This window comes from Aquarana catesbeiana, linkage group LG03 (genome assembly GCF_042186555.1).
Source record: "Aquarana catesbeiana isolate 2022-GZ linkage group LG03, ASM4218655v1, whole genome shotgun sequence".
NCBI classification, from domain to species: domain Eukaryota; kingdom Metazoa; phylum Chordata; class Amphibia; order Anura; family Ranidae; genus Aquarana; species Aquarana catesbeiana.
The window spans coordinates 21,377,664-21,402,063 of NC_133326.1; the positions used below are offsets into that span (position 1 = coordinate 21,377,664).

General features: G+C 42.0%; 1 protein-coding gene across 2 annotated transcripts in view; it reads left to right on the plus strand.

Annotated features, from left to right (window-relative positions):
- Positions 1-24,400, plus strand: part of ADAMTS17 (ADAM metallopeptidase with thrombospondin type 1 motif 17) — a 407,931-nt gene that overhangs the window by 302,447 nt on the left and 81,084 nt on the right. Inside the window, exons 15-16 of one of the 2 annotated variants that reach the window (XM_073618375.1) lie at positions 12,611-12,731; positions 17,523-17,597. In XM_073618375.1, coding sequence (XP_073474476.1) covers positions 12,611-12,731; positions 17,523-17,597 — 196 coding nt within the window. The remainder of the gene's footprint in view (positions 1-12,610; positions 12,732-17,522; positions 17,598-24,400) is intronic. The other variant, XM_073618376.1, reaches the window with a different exon arrangement.

Sequence of the window (24,400 nt, forward strand, 5' to 3'; positions counted from 1 at the left end):
CACGATCGCTCGTGACACGGTAAGGACCGAGATCTCTGTGTGTAAACAGAGATCCCAGTTCTCTGAGGGAAGAAGAGACTAATTGTGTGTTCATACAAAGTATGAACACCGATCTATCTCTTTCCCTAACAAGTCCCATCCCCCCTTCAGTTAGAACACGTAGCAGGGAACCCCTTGATCGCCCCCTAGAGTTAACCCCTTCACTGGCAGTGACATTATTACAGTAATCAGTGCACGTTTATAGAACTGATCGCTGTATAAATGCCAATGGTCCTAAAAATGTGTCAAAATTGTCCGATGTGTCCGCCATAATGTTGCAGTCCCGATAAAAAAAATCGCAGATCGCCGCCATTACTAGTAAAAAAAAAAAAATTAATAATATAAAAAGCCATAAAACTATCCCCTATTTTGTAGACGCTATAACATTTGCGCAAACCAATCAAAATACGCTTATTGCGATTTTTTTTTTTTTTTTTTTTTTTACCAAAAATATGTAGAAGAATACATATCGGCCTAAACTGTGGAAAAAAATAGTTTTTTTATATATATTTTTGTTGGATATTTATTAATTTATTATAGCAAATGTAAAAAATATTGCGTTTTTTTTTCAAAATTGACGCTCTTTTTTAGTTTATAGCGCAAAAAAAAAAACCACAGAGGTAATCAAATACCACCAAAAGAAAGCTCTATTTGTAGGAAAAAAAGGACGTCAATTTTGTTTGGGCGCAACGTCGCACGACCGCGCAATTGTCAGTTAAAGCGACGCAGTGCCGAATCGCAAAAAGTACTCTGGTCAGGAAGGGAGTAAAATCTTCCGAGACTGAAGCAGTTAATATTTGTGTCATTCTCAAAACTTTTGGCCACGGCTGTAGACAAAACTTTTCTTTTCTTTTTTTCATTTTGGATAAAGCAAGTAAGTGTTATAACCCCTGTCAGATTTTTTTTTCCCGCCATCTGTCTCCCATTGTGGGGGTTTTCCTTCACTTCCTGTCCCATAGCCAAGCAGGAAGTGAGAGGGAATTCCTTGGGGATCCCCAAGTCACCAGAACTAGTGTCCCCATGGGAAGATTTCCCCTCTATTAATTTTCTTGGGGTACAACACAAAATTTGTGATTTTCTTTCACTTTCAATGATGATGGTAAACAGGACAAATAGAGGGGGTGAATCTCCTTAATGGGGCACAGGAAGCAAGAAAAACTGACGAGCGTTCTTGTACTGCTGCACTCCATCCAAAATAAGCTAATCTTTAACTTACATAGGATGTTCAAATTTCACATATTAGTAGAGTAACTCTTCCTATATACTAACTCTTCTTCTTTTTCATTGCAGCTAAATAATGGATTCCAAGCAGAAACAACGTGCCGTCATTGAGTTCTTGATGGAGGGGTGCAGGCTGTTCAACATTGATGGTCTTCCACTGCCTGGTTTGTCTTCAGTGCTGGGTTCCTTTTCTTTAATCCTCTTCATTCTTCTGTGCACAATGATGTTCATCTTCGTAAACATTCTGTAGCCTTCTGTGACTGATGGACATCCTGCACCCCCTTCTTCATCAAGAACTCTCAATGACCCCATGTTACCTCTGCTTTGAATCCATTATTTACCTGCAGTTAAAAAGAAGAAGAGTCCACTCCTGAAGGCACTAAGGTATACACTATCACATCATCCCAATGTTGTATTAATGTTATACAGATAATTTGTATCCTCATACCATCCCTCCCCCTTCCCCTTCCATCCCCTCGCCAACTCCCTTAAACCCCTTTCCCAATTTTTTTTTTTTTTTGGTTTATCGTTGCCTGTTTTTGGTCTTTTGGGGTTTTTTTAGGACTATATATGCCTCAAAAATCTACTTGCTACTTGCCAATGTAATGTACAAAACCCAATAAAGATTTTTCTTGTACTTTTATTGAAAATATATATCAACAGAAAAGTACAAAACAGTGATGGATACATCATGAATTAACAGGTATAAGGCTGGCGGTATCCGGCGGGTGGAGCTATTGTTTAAAGATCTAAGCCTGGACTCAGGCGGTTCAAAGCTGAGGCCAGGCGACATACCAAGGCATATCCTCATCCCGCGTATTCTGGCGTAGCGGTATGGTATCAGCACGTATTAATATGAATGCAAACATACATGAATAACTAAAGAATACGAAGCGAGATGTTGTTGCAATACATAACGTTACATGAAAAAATAAAAAAAATAAATAAATAAATAAATAAAAAAAATAAAAATATAAAATAAAGAAAAACAAAAAGAACCAGTAATAAAATCAGATTAAATTGAGTAACCTTAAAGAGGATAAAATACCTCCTGAATGTAATAATTTGTGTGTTATATTAAATTTCCGGTCATTGTAGAATTATGCCCGAGGGCCTGAATAAGGAGAAGGAGAGAGAAATTGAAAGGGGGGTAGAAAGGAGAGAAAGGAGGGAAGGACCCTGGGGTGGGGGGGAACGGAGGCCCCAATAAAGATTTTTCAAAAAAGAAAAGAAGACGAGGATGAACTACTATTGAACAGTCTTTCTCAAAATTTTTACCCTAGAGGAACCCTTGAAATAATTTTCAGGTCTCGGGGAACCCCTTCAAAACTTCATTAATCTGGGAACAATGGGAAGAATGCCCCTTACATTGGTGGTCAGGAGAAAGAATGAAATCCTTACAGTGGTTGTCAGAATGCCACAGACAGCTAAATGTTCATTGGTGTTGTACCGCTGGTTCTGCCATGTGGTGTTGGACCTGGTACTGTGGAGGCACCATAAGATGGGATGTCAATCAGCCACAGCTCAAGGAACGCCTAATTACCTCCTGGAGGAACCCTGGTTGAGAATCCCTGCTGTAGAGCAAGAGTTGCTCTACCAACATGTGCAATGACCTAAAAGCTTTTCTGATTTTAAAGAAGATTTTTGTTTTTGTCATAGCCTTTAAAAGCCAACTTGGTGATTGCTTACAAATATTATGGTGTCAATCTGCTGTATACCACTACTTTAATATACTGCTTACATTATCTATGCAGTTAATTCCGTATCGTACACGCCGTATATCTATAACAGCCTATTTCCAGATGACAGACTCTATGAAAGTCTGAAGTGCTCACTAGCGCAGTTGTTTCTGGTATTATTAATCCCCCACAATGGAAAGCAGCGTCCCTGACGTAACATCTGGCATCCATAAGGGTAAATCACCCTGTGAGACAGTTAATACAGCAACATGTGGGAGACATTAGGAACTACGTCAACTCTCTGAGATGTTTCTGACTTGATTTGGGTCGGAGTGTTGACCTTGTATGCAGTAAAACCACAGCAACTGGGCCGATAATGCTGTGCTTAATTCCCACTATTACTCCCCTGATGCCATCGTCCTTAACCTGTGATCTGCTGGAGGTGCCTGTAAAGAGGTGATCCGTTCATAAAATGCATCCCCTTCATTGTGTCAGTTTTATAGGGTGGGCTGGATGAATGCGGGGCTTTGTAGGAAATGGGTTAACAGCTGCAGTTGAGCTGTTGTTGGTTATACCTTGATATGCATCCCTTGAGGTCTCCTCTCGATGTCACCTTGATTGCAGTCACGTAATGCTCAAGTCCCAATTCTTTACAGAAGAGTCAAATTGCCCAAGATATAGTTATTGTCAGCTTCACTTCAACCCTGTATCTTAATCTCTTCGACATCGTTATTAAATTATAATTAAAGAAAGACCACCCCTCTGTGTCTCGTTCCGTGTTGAGGGTTTGCAATAAAATGCCTTTTTAATAGGAATAAAGTTTAGAGAAGTTGACTTTTTAGTTCATTTTTCTTACATGACTTTTTACGATAATCTTTTTTGCCAGCTGGAACTGGTTATGTTTAATCGAGCTTTAAACCACAATGTCATCTCTTCATTTGCTCTGTGCAACCTTGTTTGTCCTACTGTTAGTGCTGATTCAGGTTAAGTTTCAAACAATGAGAGGAGAACATTGAGGGGAATTTATTAGACTAGAGCAGTTGTGCATGGCAACCAGTTGGCCTGTAGCTTTTATTGTCAAAGCTTAACTGAACAAGCTGAAGCTAGAAGCTGATTGGTTACTGTGCACAGCTGCTCCAGATTCTGTTTGCTCCAGTTTTGGTAAATTGTCCACCTAGTCTTTTAAATGTGCAGTATTTTGACATGCGTCAGAGAGTGAGCTTTTGAGAAGTAAACTTAACACACAGTGCTAGTATAGCCATACCATTGGGAACTTGTGACATCTTCAGTGCCAAAGATTGTGGTTCTCTATGGCCAGATTTCTCAACCATGGTTCCATGTAACCCTAGGGTTCCTCTAGAAGTTGCTAAGGGTTCCTTGAGCAATGAGCAATTTCCGCCTCTTGGTTAAGTTCCCACTGACACAATTGATCTTTTTAGTTATCTGTAAGGGTTTAATCCTTCCCAATGACCACAAGTGTAAGGAGCATTCTTCACAATGACCATCACATGAATGTATCATGAGTTGTAGATATATTCATTTTTTAGCAGGGGATCCCTGAGACTGGAACGTTACTTCAAGGGTTTCTCTGAGTCAAAAAGGTGGAGAATGGCTGCTCTATGGTGTCACAGGGGTTGCAACAATGTCTGATTTCCAAGGGTCCATAAAGCCTAAACTTGGACCTCCTGCTACAACCTTCACTTAAAGGATAAGTTTACTTTTTTTTATATATATAATAATAAATGCACATTTTTTTTGTAGGTAATCAGTAGATCGCTACTGCCATGCAGGTCTCCTGCAGATCAGTCAGTGTATCTGTATGCCCGTACATCCCGTACGGGAGCAAGCAGATACACTGACAGGAAGAATCAAAGGTAGCTTATTCAGAACTACAAGCCGACAGCTACAAAGTATGTCGGGACTTGTAGTTCATTCACACACAGAGCTGCGTGAACGAATGATGCAGCCGTGTGTCAAAAAATGACAGCTAGTATGGGGAACTTCTCCCCATACTGCTGTCACAGGGAGGGGGGGGTGGTGGATTGGGCAGCGGCTGCAGCATTTGGCGACATGTTACATGTTCCATCCTAAAAACGGGGGGACATGTACCCAAAGGTGAACTTATCTTTTAAGCTACTTACATATACTGAGACATTATATCATCTGCGTTGCAAAGTATTAAACTTCCCCCATCAAAGAGTCATTCATAGCTTAATGGGAAAATGTATACCGATCAGCCATAACTTTATGACCACCCCCCTAATATTGAGTAGGTCCCCTTTTGCCACCAAAACAGCCCTGACCCATGAAAGCATGGACACAACTAAAAGGTATGATATACAGAAGAGTGCAGCGCATATCAGGGCTCAATAAAACATAAAAAAAGTGATAAAAAGTCCATAAAAATCCAAAGGAAAGACAGAAGGTGGACTAACAGTTCCAGCAAGCAAAGATTCCACGTGAGAAAAAATGCAAGAGTGACTTTCCCTCCACCTCCAGAGCACTCGCTTTGCTCACCTCTAGGTGAGGACCACTGAGCTAACAGATGGTCAACAACGCATGTCCCATACAGGTATAACCTCCTAATAGGGTCCAGGTCCACCGACCGATATCCCAAGGGGTAAGTGCGATAAGAGAAAAGCAGATCTAAGTGCTCACTGGTGACGTTTTTGTTACAAGGCTTTATCTAAATAAAAATGGCTACTCACAAGGGCTTCACATATACAGCGCATATCAGAGCAGACACCGAGGGTGTAGGGTTCCAGGATGGCAGCGGGTGACGTCAGGACGTGGCTCCTCCCCCGTACAAAAACGTCACCAGTGAGCACTTAGATCTTCTTTTCTCTGATCATACTTACCCCTTGGGATATCAATCGGTGGACCTGGACCCTACCTGGAGGTTATACCTGTATGGGACATGCGTTGTTGACCATCTGTTAGCTCAGTGGTCCACACCAAGGAGGTGAGAGAAGCGAGTGCTCTGGAGGTGGAGGGAATGTCACTCTTGCATTGGAATTTTTTTCTCACGTGGAACCTTTGCTTGCTGGGACTGTTGGTCCACCTTCTGTTTTTCCTTTGGATTTTTATGGACTTTTTATCACATTTTATATGTTTTATTGAGCCCTGATATGCAATGCACTAATCTGTATATCATTGCTTTTTGGATTATGTGAAAGATCTTTTAGTGTTCAGCTGCATTTTATTGCTTATCTGTACTATTTTGTGCTGACGGTATATACTTATATACAGCTAGAAGGTATGCTGGGGTATCTGGCTCCAAGCTATCAGTAGCAGATCCTTTGACCACCCTGGCGGTATGATTATATCAGATTTCTGCGTCTCAAAGCGGTACAATTGTTTTGCAAAGAAATTTGGCGTTTTATAGTGCAGGCCTGTATTTCTTAGCAATAACACACTTAGATCTGTCCAAACAAAAGTCTAGTTGATATCCCGGGTATGATAAAGTTTGAAACACAAAATCATAAATGATAATATAATAAATAACTATAATTATAAAAAATAATAATAATAAAATTAATTTCCCCACGATTCACTATCGCTCAATTCCGTGTTCTAATTTACTCTCGCTGTTTTCTAGCTGGTCTAAAACCACTTTTGACGTAAAGGGACACTTTTTAATTGCCATGGACATTCTCAAGTTTCCAGGCAGGGAGAACAGTATATATAATATAAAACTGCATGCAGGGCATTGGACAAAGCACTGGGGACAAAAGGGATGTGAAATGATTTCATACAGTACTGTAATCTGTAAGATTACAGTGTACTGTATGTGTTATGAATTTTGTACTTTTTGAATTTGCCGCCGGGCTCCGCCCCCGTGCGTCGCAACGCTCGCAGGGAACAGAGCCTGGCATTACAGAGGCATCGGGCAGAGGACAGAGCCAGCAGACACAGCGGGGGGACATCACAGGATCCTGGGGACAAGGTAAGTACACTGCACCAGGATCCTGTAATGCAATCCGGAGTGTCGGGGGTCACCGTTAAGGCTGCTTTCACACTGGGGCGGTGGGGGCGTCGGCGGTATAACAGCGCTATTTTTAGCGCTGCTTTACCGTCGTTTTTGCGGCGGTATTCGGCCGCTAGCGGTGGGGTTTTAACCCCGCTGGCGGCCGAAAAAGGGTTAAAACCGCTCGCATAGCGCGGCTATAGCCGCGGTATAGCAGCGCTGCCCCATTGATTTCAATGGGCAGGAGCAGTTTAGGAGCGGTGAATACACCGCTCCTTCGCCGCTCCAAAGATGCGGCTTGCAGGAGTTTTTTTCTTCTCCTGCCAGCGCACCGCTTCAGTGTGAAAGCCCTCGGGCTCTCACACTGAACAAACAGTAGAGGCTGTTTTGGGTCGGTTTGCAGGCGGTATTTTTAGCGCAATAACGCCTGCAAACCGCCCCAGTGTGAAAGGGCTCTAATGGTACTGAAATTTAACCCCGAGCCACACTCGGGAAAACCGCCAAGGAGGTTAAAGGCTAAATTAACCTTTCTGCAAGAAATCATAAATGCACATATTTTTGCAGGCAAAGGAATGTGCATTTATTATTTCTTGCACAGTCTCGCGTTAGGAAAGGAACCAATGAATGACAGGCTGACGGAGATTATTTTATGTTACTTTTTTAACTTTTGTGACATTGATTTGCCATTTAACTTTGCAATATGGTCAAGATTTCAAAATGGTAGCAATTTGAAATATTTTTCAAAACTCCCACGGCACACCTGCAAATGTCACGCGGCACGCTAGGGTGCCGTGGCGTACAGTTTGAGAATCGCTGGCTTAGGAGGACGCTCATCAGCACCCTCGCAGTCAATTGAGAACTACAAGTCGTCTGCTGCGGTGGAAGAAGGGACTTGTAGTTTTGTCATTCACTAATTTCTGTGAATGAATGATGCAGCTGTGTGGGTGGAGCAGCAGCACTGTTTTCAAATGCGGCAGTGGGGGAGAGGAACCCCCCCCCATTCCCCATTGTTGCGGGGAAAGGGGGGATCAAAGGGTGAGGGAACTGGTGCTGGAGCATGTTACACCCTGAATGCAAGCTGTAATGTGTAACATGCTCCAAAAAGCAAACTTATCCTTTAAAGTGTAAGTTTACCTTTACAAAAAAAATCTGTAAGGTTAACTTACACAGGTCCCCCTCCTCACCCCCCAACCCCCCCCAGTCCTGCTGACCTTGACTGTGGCAATCTCCGGTTCTAAGCCCCGGTATGGCAAACAATTGGAAGTAGGATGGCCGCACTCCAAAATAACGCCTTTATTAAATAGATAAAACTTGATGCATGCATCAATCAGAAACACAGGTCCAGATGATAGCTGACGCGTTTCGCACCGTTAATGGTGCTTAATCATAGCTGCTGGACCACCGATCACAACCTGAGTTTTATACACTCTAAATAGATGGTCATATGTTACATGTGTGTGAGGTTCTGCTGGACCACAGCTGATCGCGATCTGGATTAGATACGATTGGTCAGGTGACCATCTATTTGAGTGTATAAAACTCAGGTTGCGATCGGTGCTCCAGCAGGTATGATTAAGCGCCATTAACGGTGCTAAACGCATCAACTATCATCTGGACCTGTGTTTATTAAATCTTTTTATTAAATTTCTTAACAAACAAAACACTACAAGGCATTATACACACAGAACCCAAAGTATCAAGAATACAATTTCAAAATCCCGTATATCAATTATTAATCCAAAAAGGATTGATGGTATTTGATCACCTCTGCGTTTTTTATTTTTTGCGCTATGAACAAAAAAGCGACAATTTTTGATAAAAACACTATTTTGTACTTTTTGCTGTAATAGGCCCAATTTTTTTTTGTTAAAAAAGCAATTTTTTTTCTCAGTTTAAGCCGATATGTATCCTTTTTTTTTTTTTTTCTTCCAAGTGCACATTCGGTGCAATTTCAAGTGCACTTTGCACTTGTAGTGCAAAGTGGATTTGCCTTTCGTAAATAACCCCTAATATATTGAATACTATTATTCCTGACCTTTTGCACATTCCTTGAGCCTAAAAAGTCCCAATTTTTCTGAGGGGAGATTTCTTTCTCTAGCCACTTATAGTCGGACTGTGATAGTGCGGCGAACAATCTGACACTAACTGACGCTGGCTGGGGGATACGCTGACATCACCAGTGACACTAATACAGTGATCAGTGCTAATACTATACACTGTCACTGTACTAATGACACTAGCTGGGAAGTTGTTAACGTCTAGGGGCGATCAAGAGGTTAACTGTGTGCCTAACTGTGTGTAATATGTGCTGTTTTTACTAAGCGATCTTGCTGCTTTGCAGGGAATAAAAAAAACAGCAAGGTCGCCTGTCAGTGTACAGAGCTCTGTGTTGTCTACAACACAAAGCTCTCTTCTGTGAATGATGGAGCTGATCAGCGGGTCCCAGTGATCAATCATTGGCTGGGACCTGCTGATCGGCTTGTGCTGTAACAAATCATAGCACAACCGGGCCACGCCTTACCCCGGAAGCACTGATCACATACCAGATACATGATTCAGCACACAGAGGTCGCCCTGCCACAGTAGATGTACATGTGGCAGTCGCTAAGTGATTAAGCACAGTGGTGTAGTGGGTAGCACTCTTGCCTACCAGTGGTTCGAATCCCAACCACGACACTACCTGCCTGGAATTTGCATGTTCTCCCTGTGCCTGCGTTGGATTCCTCCGGGTACTCCGGTTTCCTCCCACACTCCAAAGATATGCTGGTAGGTTAATTGGCTTCTGTCTAAATTGGCCCTAGTATATGAATGTGAGTTGGGGACTTTAGATTGTAAGCTCCTTGAGGGTAGGGACCGATGTGAATGTACAATGTATATGTAAAAGTGCTGCATAAATTGACTGCGCTATATAAGTACCTTAAAAAAAAAAATAATAATAAGCATAAATTCAAAGAGAGACCTGGGGTCGGATAACAATCCTTCACAGTACTTTCGTAGTAGCTATGACTAAAGCCTCCCATACACGATCAGATTTTCGGCAGGGAATTGTGTGATGACAGACTGTACGCTCCATCAGACAATTGTTGTCCAACTTTCCGCCAACAAATGTTGGATGGCAGGCTAGTAAATTTTTGCCGGACAACGGTCTGTTGTCAGGTTTTCCTATCGTGTGTACACAAGTCCGTCACACAAAAGTCCAAAGTACTATCACGCATGCTCGGAATCGATGCTCACCAAACACGACATTAGCAGAAGGTGCCCAAAGGGTGGCGCTCAAGAGCTGAAGGTTGCACGTGGTACGTCACTACGTCCGTGTTTTCTGGCCGACAATTGTGTACCGTTTGTATGCAAGACAAGTTCCTGGCACACGCCCTTCGGACAAAAGTCTGACGCTTTGTTGGCCAACAATCTGATCGTGCGTACGAGGCTTTAGACTTCAGCTGAATGCGTTGGTGTTCTGTTGGGTTTGTTTGGATATCCCAGATCACTTCTCTTTTACCAAATAAACTGCTGAGAAGGATTGTTAATCGGACTCCAGCTGACTCTTCGAATCTGTATTTAACTACATACCTAAACAGATTGGATGGCATGCTGGTGATCTTCAAATATGGTGGAAAACCAAATACTGTACCATAGTTTGGGATTTAGACCCTTCTTTTCTCTACTTTCCACCTCGCATACAAAGGAAAGACTACATAGACAGCACAGACAGCATCTCCTTTCCAAGGTCTAGCTTGCTTTATCCGGTCATTTACAAAAGAACTACCTTTTTTTGTAATGAATAATTAAATGTGATAGCGCCCCTGCTATAACAAATTAAATATAGTAAGCCAACATGTATGTGAAAGTGGCAATACCGTTAAAGTTCATAGAGTGTGCACAGTTCAAATAAAGTCCAAAAGTGACATAAAATTGTGATATGGGATTCTTCTTATACAAGGTGCATATAAAGCTTTTCCAACTCCAAAGTGCTTTACAATAACTCCACACCACTCTGTATTATGTGTTCCCGTCACCGAGTGCAATGCAGGCTCACCTTCTTGTTAGACCCTGCAGGGGGTCAAACTAGGGCTGGGGAAAAAAATCAATTTGAATCTTGAATCGAGTTGAGAGGTCAAATCTATTCAAATTTTCAGCAAATCGCAGATATTTTGGATTTTTTTTTTTCACCAGGACCGGCGCTGACACCGCACCGGTCCGGAGGAGCAGGTGTTTTTAGGCAAGGCCGCGGCGGCCTAGCGGACTAGGCCGAAGCCGCGGCCTTGCCTAAAAACTCCCGCCCGCAGCTCCTCGGGACCGGCGCGGTGTCCATCAAGGAAAAAAACTTGATTCGAATCGTGAATCGAGTTTTTTTTTTTTTAAAAAAATCGCAATTTTTTTTGGAGAAAATCGCCCAGCTCTAGGTCAAACACACCCCACACACAGTGCAATTCTCCTTTCGGTAAGGCACCACAACAGTCGTCAGCAGTTCCTGGGGTCAGACAAGCTCTGCACTAAGTGCAATATCCTTCGAATATGGCTACTTCAAATATGGCTCCACATTGCTCTCCAGCAGTTCCAAAGTGTCATTGTCAGGGCTGGGCTCAGCCCTTCCTTCTCTGAGATGGCCGCTCAGCTGTTGGCTAATTGCCAGCTCCTATCTCTCTCCACAGTTACTCAGCTGTTGTTGATATCCTGCTCGTCAGTCCTGCCTACTTAAGCCGTCCAGTCCAGAGAAGCTCTGCCTTTGTCTTGGTCAACATCACAAGAAACATCTTCTGCGTCCCTTTTTAAAGACTGGCTTTGCTGACATCGCTTCTGGCTCCGGATCCTGCTTGCTGTTCCACTACTTTGATCCCTGACTTCTGGCTTGGCTGACTATCCGTTCTGGTTACTGAACTTTGGCTATGTTTTGACTATGTTTGTTCTTTTTACTTTTATTATTAAACAAGTGTGATTTAACTTTACTACTGTCTCGATCTGATTTCATGGTTTCTGATAGACATAAAAAATCAAAAGTGCTTCTAGTAGTGCAGTACCCAAGATGTTAGATGGACAGAACCTCGCCACCCCAGCTTAAAATACACTCACATTTACTGAAGTAAAATACAGCATGTAAACAATCCAATAGAATCTCACATGTAGCGAAAGGATTCCACCTCTACTAGTTATGCCACCATCCTCTAGGCTGGAGGAATGACCGCCAACCAACCTTGCAAATTATGGCTTTAAATCAGATCTTCACCCCTGCTTACCTGGTTCTAGGTCCTGCACAGTTGGGGTGCTCACCCGCCCAGCGTATCCAGCTTTGTCCTGCTGTGATCTGCTTTTCTTCTGCCCCCTACTGCCATCTTCCTGCATGATGTCATCGGGAAGCTTCCAGCACTTCTGGGTTCAGCTGGCCGCTCTCCCATTAACACGCCACTAGGCCCGCCCCCCTCCTCCTTTCTCAATGAAGGATCACGGTTCCTGGTATATATAATATACATATTCCAGGAGGCATAGCAGGCAAAGTGCACGGAATTTGTCCAGGCGAATGACATGCATTGGGGGGGGGGGGGGCAGAGGTTACTTAATAAAAATTTTTTAAAAAAGCCCAATTTGCACAGTGGTGGAGAGGAGGCAAATGCTTCAAATCATGTTAGTTTGATATTTGTTTCAGTGTCTTTCATGATGACTTTCTTAAATCAATTCATGTCTATAATTGTCTTTATTCTAATTTTAGAAAATTGGTTGCGATGGAATAATTGGTTCTTCTGCCAAGGAAGACCGATGCGGCGTTTGTAACGGTGATGGCAAAACCTGCAAAGTGGTGAAAGGAGACTTTAACCACTCCAAGGGGATGGGTGAGTAAGTAGAGTTAGATGATATGCATTGGCCTCCAGTCTCTGTACTCCGGGTGTGATGTGCGGTACACAAAAGCCTTCTACGGCAATTGTTTACAGGGAATGTGTTCCAGCTGCTGTATAAGCAGATGATTTTAAAAGGGTCACTAAACTAACACCAGTAATTCTTAATCCCATAAGCATTGCCCTTGTATAAAATAATCCGAGTGTAATAAATGCCTTTTTTTATTTGAGAATCACTTAGACAAGCCAGTCAAATGTTCCCAGTATTGGAAATATTTCTATTAGGGCAGTGAAAGTTCATATGATGCATCTTGTTGCCTTGTAGAATTGTGCCTTTACATTCCACCTTCTTCAAATATGGTTACTGCTACATTTAAACAAAATATCTATTTTTATTTTCTAAGAATTTGAAGATTCTTACATTTTTTTTTTTTTTGCTTTGGTGATTTTTGCAGTGATCCAGGTCAAGTTAATACCGAGTTAGCGTGACACCATGTCACCATGCTGAGCAACACACTAATACACTGGAACCTTGGTTTACGAGTAACGCGGTTAACGCGCGTTTTGAAAGATGAGCAACTTATTTTTTTTTATTCTGACTCGGTTTGCGAGTGTTGTCTCGCAAAACGAACAGAATTCAAGCTAATGGGGTGTGCAGTACCGCATTTGGCCAGGGGTGCGGGGGCGCCGGTGACACTCGGAACGCTGCGAAGCCATTCGGAAATACTCTGACTAAAACACCCAGAAATACTCAGTTTCCAAGGCTTTTCGAGTTCAGCCGAGCTGTCCCCGAGTATTTCCGAGGCTCTCAGGCGCCCCCCACCTCTGGCGTTCTTGCATGTAATAGAAGTCAATGTAGAACGAATTATCTTCATTTCCATTGACTTCTATGGGGAAACTCGATTTGATATGCAAGTGCTTTGGATTACAAGCATTCTCTTGGAACGGATTATGCTCGTAATCCAAGGTTCCACTGTATTTCATTTTGATGCCACCTCTAAAATCTGTGTACCTGTATTGCTTTATTAAGATTAAGGATTATGTCCACTTGTTGCTAAAATAAGGGGATATCACATTCGCTGTTTGACTTTCATTTTTTTATGTAATTATACAGCTATAGACTGAAGTGAGTGCATTGCATAGTAGAGAGGAGGAGAGCCCCTGCAAGGAGTTCATTACACATACAGTCATGGCCAAAAATATTGGCATCCCTGCATTTCTGTCAGATAATGCACCACTTAGGCCAGAAAATTGTTGCAATTACAAATGTTTAGGCATTCTCATGTTTATTTCTTTTGTTTGTATTGGTATGACACAAAAGAGCGGAGAAACAAAAAGCCAAATCTGACTTATTACATGCAAAACTCCAAAAATGGACTGGAGAAAATTATTGGCACCTTCTTAAAATTTGTGAGAAATAATTGCATTCCAAGTTTGTGATGCTCCTGTAATTTGCAATGAAACTCGTCTATATCAATTAACGGGTGCTGACAATATAGGGATCACACTGGCAACCAGTTAAAATGGTGAAAAATTTACTCAACCTTTCTGTGTGCCGCACGGAGCATGGAGAAGAGAGAGAGCAGCAACAAATTGTCTGAGGATTTGAGAACAAAAATTGTGGAAAAACATGGACAATCTCAAGGTTACAAGTCCATCGCCAGTGATCTTCATGTTTCTGTTTCCACTGTGCACAACATTGTCGGGATGTTTTTCAGCCCATGGAGCTGCAGCTAATCTCCCTGGATGTGGACGCAAAAAAAAATGATCAAAGAGTTTGCCAAAACTTACCCAAGAACACCAAAATCCTTTTGGGAGAATGTAATATGGACAGACGAAACAAAATTACAGCTTTTTGGTAAAGCCCCTTTTCAGAAAAAGAACTAAGGCCTTTAAAGAAAAGAATACAGTCCCTACACTCAAACATGGTGGAGGTTCACTGATGTTTTGGGGTTGCTTTGCTACTTTAGGCACTGGATGTCTTGACCATGTGCATGACATTATGAAATCGGAAGACTACCAAAGAATTCTGGGGTGCAATGGTAGGGCCCAGTGTCAGAAAGCTGGGTCTCTGTCAGAGGTCATGGGTCTTACAGCAATACAATGACCCTAAGCACATGTCAAAAAGTACCCAGAAATGGTTTAAGACAAAGCACTGGAAAGTCCTTTACTGGCCAGCAATGAGTCCAGATCTAAATCCCATAGAACACCCGTGGAGAGATCCCAAAACAGCAGTTGGGAAAAGGAACCCTTCCAATCTGAGAGACGTGGAGAAGTTGGCGAAAGAGGAGTGGTCCAAAATTCCAGTGGAGAGGTGTAAGAAACTCATTGATGGTTACAGGAAGCGATTGATTTCAGTTATTTTTTCAAAGGGGTGTGCTACCAAATATTAAATTAAGGGTGCCAATAATTTTGGCCAGTCCATTTTTTGGAGTTTTGCGTGAAATGTCAGATTTGGCTTTTTGTTTCTCCACTTTTTGTGTCATACTAATACAAACAAAAGAAATAAACATGAGAATGCCTAAACATTTGTAACTGCAACAGTTTGGGTGAAGTGGTGGATGATCTGACAGAAATTAGGGGTGCCAATGTTTTTGGCCATGACTGTATGTGTGGGGTTGACACAGGTTGGTTTGGACTTGTATGTATACACAAAAAATGTACTCAGGTGATTTGCTGTTTTCGATCAGTCCTATATGCATTAGGTCTTTTTGATGGTCAGACACATTATCTGCCTACAGTTCTATTTAGGTTTAATATATGTGAGTTGAAAAAGTGAGCAAAGGTAATCCAGAGTTTCCCTTGAACACACAACACTTTCTAAGAGGACATGGTGTGTTCTGAATGACACTATAGGAGTTTGGGGCTTTTCATCTTTCTTCACGCTTGCAGCTGTAGTGGGTGTAACCCCCATCTTTCTAAAGAAGACCTTTCTAGAATCTCTGTATTTACTGTGGAGTCTTTCTCTTCTTGTAGTTGGAAGGCTAGGAGTGCTTGACTCGATAACTGAGAAGCTTGGATTGTTTTTAACTTCGAAAACTTTGAAAAAGAGGAGAGAGGTGTAAAGGAGACTTGATGTTCCTCCTTATATCTTGCACCCACTGTTGCCTGTTTTTCTGGGACCATTAAGGCAATATTGCTACAACTGGGTTTACACCATGTGTAGGAAACTGAGACCTGTTAGATGTGGATCCTCATTGGCAATTTCAGGCGCAAGAAGATCACTCAGTTCCTGGAGCTTCTAGTTGTCTCTGTTGGACAATCTAGGAAAGTTCTGTAACCTTTTAAATAAGGAAAGTTCTCTAATCTTCCCTATGCAATATTAACGCCCTTGTCTGGTTCATGGTTATGAGCAGTTTTAAGTCTATTAACACAGTCCGATGACTGAGAGCCTAACCAACTTGAGTAGCAATTCAAGTTTTTGCATAGGTGGGATGCTAAGGTCCTGGACTACAGAATTGAATATGGCTCTCCTGCTTCTGTAGTTCTCCAGGCAATTGTCGAATTTCATGAGGCCTGTATTAAGTTTGTCTTTGGTTGTCCTGTTCTTGGCGAGGTTCGGTGTATTAGTTCTTTCAGGGCTTGTTGTGGCTGGTACTCCTTACTGGAGGTGGGGGTAGCCAATACCTGGTGTTTAGATGTTTGATAATTATTATGAGTGGTACCTTAGTGATCTGGAGGATTTCTTAGTGTTTGGAGTAAGTAGAGTGTCAGGATGTAGTCTCATACAGTTGTGATACCTCATGAACTACCTGTAACTTGGCTTCCAAGAATGTAATGGGTTTTTTGCAGTCGAAGTAGAGTTATTGTATTCTTGCAGAGATTCTTCTGTGTAAATACTTGACAGGAGAGAAAATCATTTTCAGTCTCCTCATAGTTTTTATAAGCTCTTGCAAGTTCACTGCTTGGTTGTTCTACATCAGGGGTCTCCAAACATTCTAAACAAAGGGCCAGTCCAGACTTTAGGGGGGGCTGGACTGTGGCCATCAGGAGTAGAATACTGGCCACAGCTGTACAACATTTTGGTCTTTTATACAGAAAGCGGATACATTGTAAACATATTCATGTCTGTACTGCAGCCATAGATATATATTTTTTTTAATTTCATGGAAAACCAAAACATATACGTTGTAAACATACCTAATCTATACAAATAAGTCTCAAATTGCACTTACTTTCATAGAAGTTAGATACTTTTTCATTTTTGAACCTTGATTTATTACTCTCGGCAATTAGCATTCTGATCATGTACAGCCCATCAATTTTCAGGCAATTTTAAATACTTTAAACCAGCTCTGATTGGAAAATAAGGGCAAATTCTCTCAAACTGTTTTACTAACCTGAGAAACAATAAAAATTGGTGTTGTTAGGTTGTCCCGATTGCATCAATATTTTTATAGGAGAAAGTTGGTTGAGAGTGGTTTCAGCATTGCCATGATTATTGTTGGTATTAGTGATCATGTAGAGTGGCGTGTTGCTTTGTAAATCCTCTTTTCTATCATGATTAAAAAATGAGATGAGAGAAAAGAGAGTATCACACCAAAAAGTGTCTGCGTTTATGTGTTGGTGGGTCTTCTGCCTCCATGCCTACCATGCAGTACAGCACATCCTGTATGAAAGTCAATGTTTGCCTTGGAGTCATGGAGACAAGAGGTCCAAATTTTACACTCTCTTCTGTTTCTTTAATTTCTCAGTAGAAATTCATATGGGCGTAACCTTAGCATTGCTGTGCCTTTAGACGATTCTACATGTTAAACTGTCACTTCATGACCTATCTGTGTTCCTCAGTCAACAGTAGTCATTGTAAGAAGGTTTCCACATGTGTCATGACAAAGGCAAAGACAGCCCCCAAGTGTTTCACATGTAAGAGCCACAGTGCCACAAAGGCACTTCTGCTTGGTGTTTGGTTGGTGTTTCTTTGGGACTCATCCTATGGTTTCCATCCTTGTGAAAAAAGCTTAACACCTTCCTGCTGCAGGCACATAATAATTGTAGTAGGCAACATCACCCTTAGATTGTAACTTTAAGTTACGGAAAACTGTTTTATCCCACAGGCGTCATAGCTGCAAAGAGGGAGTGTGGGGATAATTAAATGGTGAAAACAATGGGGGGAAAATGTGCTGTGCCATAATGACCCTATCCAATATTGTATCGTCAATTATCTCCAAATTGTAAAGTGCTGTTACGAGCTCTGCAAACTCATTGTATAGGGTCTGGGGTCTGGCGCCCGGCCAGGGTGTAGGTAAGGAATGTCCCATGCAGAGGGGTCTCTGATAAGCCTTTGCATATGTCTTTGAGGGCTGCCATAACCTTTCTTCAACAGAGAATTACACCATTATTGTTAATTATGTTTGACATCTATGTTGCCTAAAAGGGTCTACAGCACTTTGTGGGCTGGAAAATATTAGACGACATGTACAATAGATGGGTCAGTAGGAGCTCCACTTTGTTAAGCATGCTAGTCAGCAGTGAAGGGGTTAACGCATCATGGTGTGACTGGTATTTCTTATATATATAATGATTTATCAAAGTGTCACTTCGCAGGGATGCTGAATTACTAAGCTAGTAAATGGATAACATGTGCATTCTAGATGTTTATCCACAATCTTGTATAAGAGTTGCTTTTTTTGCATGTAACATACACCGATCAGCCTTAACACTATGGCCATCCACCTAATATTGAGTAGGTCCAGTAGGGCATCATTCTTCCCACTAACACCAATGATGGGCCGCTATTCCTTCCCCCGATACCCATGATGAGACAATATTCCTCCCAATAATACCAGTGATGGGGCACTGATTACTTCCATTGATGCCAGGGCATTTCTACTGTAAGTGACCCCAGTCTGGTCCCCTCAATGTCAGAAGAACAGTAAACTGGCCCTTTGTTTAGAAAGTTTGGAGACCCCTGCACTGGCTTGCCTTCTTCCTATAGTGCTTCCTGGTGCTATCTCTTCCCCAGATAAACGACACACTCAAACCCGTCAATCCACATGTTGTAAAAGAAAATGTGATTCATCAGACCAGGCCACCTTCTTCCATTGGTCTGTGGTCCATTTCTGATGCTCACGGGCCCATTGTAGGCACTTTTGGCTGTGAACATGAGTCAGACCCTGTCTGGTCTGTGGCTACACAGCCCCATACACAACAAACTGCGATGCTCTGTGTGTTCTGACACCTTTCTATTGGAACCATCGTTAACTTTTTAATCAATTTGAACTGCAGTAGCCCTTCAATTGGATCGGACTACACAGGCCAGCCTTCATTCCCCATGTGTGTAAGTGAGTCTGGGCCGCCCATGAGCCTGTCACCGATTCTCTGGTTTTCCTTCCTTTGTCCACTTTTGGTTGGTCCTGACCACTGCATACCGGGAACATCCCACAAGAGCTGCAGATTTGTAGTTGCTCTGACCCAGTTGTCTAGCTATGATAATTTGGCCCTTGTCAAAGTCCATGGGTCAGCATGGGCACCCTGACTGGTCTGCCGCTACGCAGCCCCATACGCAACAAATTGCAATGCTCTGTGTGTTCTGACACCTTTCTATCGGAACCCTCGTTAGCTTTTTAAGCAATTTGAACTGCAGTAGCTCTTCTATTGGATCGGACTTCACAGGCCAGGTTCTCCCCACCCCCTCCCCCCCGCCTTGGCCGCCTATGACCCATTCACCGATTCTCTAATTTTCCTTCCTTGGACCATATTTGGTCAGTTCTGACCACTGCAGACCCAGTTGTCTAGCCTTTACAATTTGGCCCTTGTCAAAATCCTTTCTTCCATTGCTCCGTGGTCAAGTTCTGACGCACATGTGCCCATTGTGGGTGCTTCTGGGTGGTCATCATGGGCACCCTGACCAGTCTGCAGCTACGCTGCCCCATACCCAATATACTGCGTTGTCCATTTTTTCTGCTTGCAGAAAAAATGTTATTCACTTTACCTGTCAGTGACCATTATGTTATGGCTGATCGGTGTATTTTTAACCAATCATCTATCCAGCTTTATAAGTTATTCTTGATAACTATAGTAGTATTTGGTTTTCAAAAGTATTAGGGTAATTGTGCTTTTCGCTGTTGATCTCTGTTCATCCTTATGATTAGATCCCATCATTGAAGAGATAATATTGGATAATTCTGCTCTGTCGAAATTCAAGAGACACTTTGATAAATTATATGTTACAACATGGATGAAGGGAAAAGTGGGAGTCCTGTGCTGAGATTGCAATGTGTGTGGGTATGCATGCCTGGCCTTTCATGGCAGTCCCAGTGCTCCCTGTACCACTACGTACAAGGTTTGTGTAAAAAAAACACAAGTGTGATGTCATCCTGAGCGTAAACTAAGATCTGGCCTTTCCGTACTCCCTCCTGAGTCCTTCCATTGCAAGCTCTGCACTCCGGGGACCCGTGCCCTTGCATCGTCATCTCTCAGGATGACAGATGATGAAGTGTCAGAGTGTCTGGCATGAGAGCAACATAATCAACTCTCTGCCAAACCCAACATCCACAGACTGTTTACAGTGCAGTGGCTCACACGTATGTTTAGTGAGTCTTTGTGATATCATGTGTTTGTTCAAGCTTTGCCAGAGTATGATGCAGGCACGAACACAGCATTGTGCTGATCTTGGGGTTTGCTCAGCCTGACATTGACTTCCTCGGGTGTTTACTGTCCAAGTGTGACTTCTATGAATCCAAACAGCTAACTCCGGGTTTTTGCATGTTTAATTCAGAGGACATCTGTGTTTTTTTTTCAGAGTGGAATGGGTTATATCCTTGTTTATCGTGAATACATCATGACTCAATTCAACTGTGCGAGTTTTTATTCTTCAGTATTTTTCTACATGTTGTGTATTGTCCTATATGCACTGCTCTTGTACTCTCTGTATCCGTTGTCTTTGTGTATTATGAGGGGTGTACCAAAAGTAATGCAAAAGCGGGCATAACTTTTTTAAATTAACTTACGTAGGTCATTATTCAAAATTCACATGTTGGTAGAGTTACTCTTCATCAATGGTAACTCTTCTTCTTCCTTGTCATTACAGGGAAATAATGGATTCCAAGCAGAGGCAATGTGCTGTCAGTGAGTTCTTGACGATGGAGGGGTGCAGGCTGTCCAACATCCACAGAAGGCTACAGAATGTTTATGGAGACAACACCATTGACAAGAGTCACCAATAACAAGACATTTCCCCTGTCAATGGTGTCATTTCTGTAAACATTCGGTAGCCGCCTGTGGAAAATGCAAACGTGGGCATATCTTTTTTATTATAATAAGTGTAAGTGCAGCGCTAAGTGAAACCATCATATAAAAATAGGACCAAGTGATAGCAAATGCATATAATCCAAGAGTAAAAAAATGTAAATGTATAAACATAAGCCTCATATACTCTTAATAAACGTGCAAATATATGTATATAAACACTTGAAACAGTCCACAACTTGATAGCAAGTGAAATGAATAAAGTCCAGGGGTGGCAACTGGAATATAATGTAGATCCAGATGAATGGATAGCCTCCTTAGGACATCAGTGGAAAAAGCATTCGTGAAAAGTGGATGATAGAAGCAAAATCACCACCAACATATGGAAGGCTTACCAGAGCTAGTGGACTCAACCAGGCATACGCCTACTGAGTCATCAGGGCTTGTGCAAGCGCACCAATAAATGAGCATCCACGTCTGCAAGTAATGGCACCAATGGATGATGGTCCTACTGTCATTCAGATGGCTCCCAACAGAGAAGGAAAACTCAAAGGGGGGAAGACCAATTCTTTACCGTGTGCTCACAACATACGGCCAGAAATGAAACAAAAGTTCCACATAGTGTAAATCCACCTAATGGATATTTATTTAGAAGTAAGAGGAACACTCACATTTTGGGAAGATAAAAAGCGCTTATAAAACAGACTGTAGGTTCACGCAATGACATCATCAAGACTTGTTCCGGCGCGTTTCGTCTAAGGAGACATTATCTGGGGTGAGGTCTCCTTAAACGAAACGCGTCTTGCTGATGTCATTGCGTGAACCTATAGTCTGTTTTATAAGTGCTTTTTATCTCCCCAAAATGTGAGTGTTCCTCTTACTTCTAAATAAATATCCATTGTTATGTGGATTTACACTATGTGAAACTTCATTTCTGGCCTCATCTTGTGAGCATACAGGTAAAGAATTGGTCTTCCCCCTCTGAGTTTTACTTCTGTTGGGAGCCATCTGAATGACAGTGTGCCATTAGTTGCAGACGTGGATGCTCGTTTATTGGTGCGGTTGCACCACAAGCCCTGATGACTCAGTCGGCATATGCCTGGTTGAGTCCACTAACTCTGGTAAGCCTTCCATATGTTGGTGGTGGTTTTGCTTCTATCATCCACGTTTCACTAATGCTTTTTTCCACTGATGTCCTAAGGAGGCTATCCATTCATCAGGCTCTACATTATATTTCAGTTGCCACCCGTGGACTTTATTAATTTCCCTTGCTATCAGGTTGTGGACTGTTTCAAGTGTTTATGTACATATATTTGCACGTTCATTAAGAGTATATAAGGTTTATGTTTATACATTTCCATATTTTTACTCTTGGATTATATGCATTTGCTATCACATGGTCCTATTTTTATACAACGGTTTTCACTTAGCGCTGCACTTACACTTATTATCCTAAATTGTAGTTGTCTTTTGTTGTGCTAGCTGCTGATTCCAATTTTCAGGTGACAGCGCGGTATTTTTCACTTCATAACTTTTTTATTAACTTACAGTACATAGGCCATTCAAATTTCACGTTAGTAGAGTAACTTTTCCTCTGTAGTAACTCTTCTTTTTTCCATTGCAGGTAAAAAAAATGGATTCTAAGCAGAATTGATTTCTTGATGAAGGTGGGGGGGTGCAGGCTGTCCGACATCCGCAGAAGACTGCAGAAAATTTACGAAGATGACACCATTGACCAGAGTCACCAATGACAGGGCATTGCTCTTGTCAACTGTGTCATTTCTGTCAACCTTCTGTGGATGTCGGACAACCTGCACCCCTCCTTCATCAAGAACTCAGTGATCGCACAATGCTTCTGCTTGGAATCTATTATTTACCTGCAGTGAAAAAAAAAGAAGAGTTACTATAGAGGGAGAGTTACTCTACCAACATGTGAATTTTGAACAACATATGTAAGTTAATAAAAAACAAGTCATGGTTACTTTTGCATTTTGCACAGAAGGCTACAGAATGTTTACAGAAATGATATCATCGACAGGAGGAATGTCGTCTCCATAGGCGTGCCAGGTGTGCCTGGGCACACCCTAATCACTACGTTTGGTGCAGATTACCCCTACTGCCTGGGCTACCCCCCTGTTTTGCCCCCACCCGCCCCACAGTGCTGCTGGCTTCCCTCCTCTCAGCTGCTCCAAGGGATGTTTCAGAATGTAGATTGGGGGAAAGGGGCTGGTAAATATGTAATTTACCGACCCCTTCCCCTTCTAAATGAACACACTCACTCACTGTGTCCATTCATAACCAAAGCATAGTAAACTGTGTTTACTAGGCTTCTGTTTGTGAATGAACAGGAAGCCGCTCAGCACAGAGCACTTCCCATTCATTCACTTTGCAGTGCAGCTGAGGCTGCAGAGAAATAGGTGTGTGTTTTGAGGTTTGGGGTGCACACCCTAATGTAATAGTCTGTGCACACCTATGGTCTTCTCATTGGTGACTCTTGTCAATGGTATTATCTCCGTAAACATTCTGTAGCCTTCTGTGAATATATCAGACAACCTGCACCCCTCCTTCATCAAGAACTCAATGACAGCACATTGCTTCTGCTTGAAATTTATTATCTAGCTGCAATGAAAAAGAAGAAGAGTTCCTATAGAGGGAGAGTTACCAACGTGAAATTTGAACAACCTGTGTAAATCGATAGAAAAGTTATGCCTACTTTTACATTACTTTCAGCGCAGTCCTCATATATTATCTTAATATAATATGTTTTGTTCCTTACAGATTGGTTGTACCTACTACTGATGCACATGTATACTGTATATGCTATGTAATACTTAACTACTCACACTCTGTATTTCTTTCTATGTGCACTATCCTTTCTTTCCATGGTGTTATCCTGTACATTGTACATCTTCACTTAATACACCTGTGTCTTCCTGATTGCTATGTGTTTCTGCTTTTGCACATCTATACTCATCAAACACACTCTCATCACACATTTTTGGTGAATAACCCAGGTGTGGGTCAATTTATTTTTCCATGGGACCACATGAGAAGCTGGGATTCTTGTGGAGGGTCATAATGAAGCGGAACTTCACCCAAAACATCACAAAGAAAGCTCCTTTTTTCTTTTTGGGTGATGAGCTTTGTGTGATTTTTTTTTTTTTTTTTTTTAAAGGCACCTTTTGCTACGTTTTCGTTGCGCGACCATCATAGCAGAATCACACTGTGTTTGGGGTGCCATTAAGAATAAATGGCGCCCAAATGCGCGTTGCACGTTTTACCCCGATTTGGAGTCGCGCGCAGAATCGCGTCAATTCTGCTGGCGATTCCAAACCACCAAGTGTGCATGGGCACCTGTGTTACGCATGATCATCTTCAACAGACTTTCATCATCCAGTCATGTGCAACCAATTTTTTTTAAATTTTTTTGAATAAAGTGGTATTAAATCCAAAACATGTAAAACCTTTTTTTAGGTAGA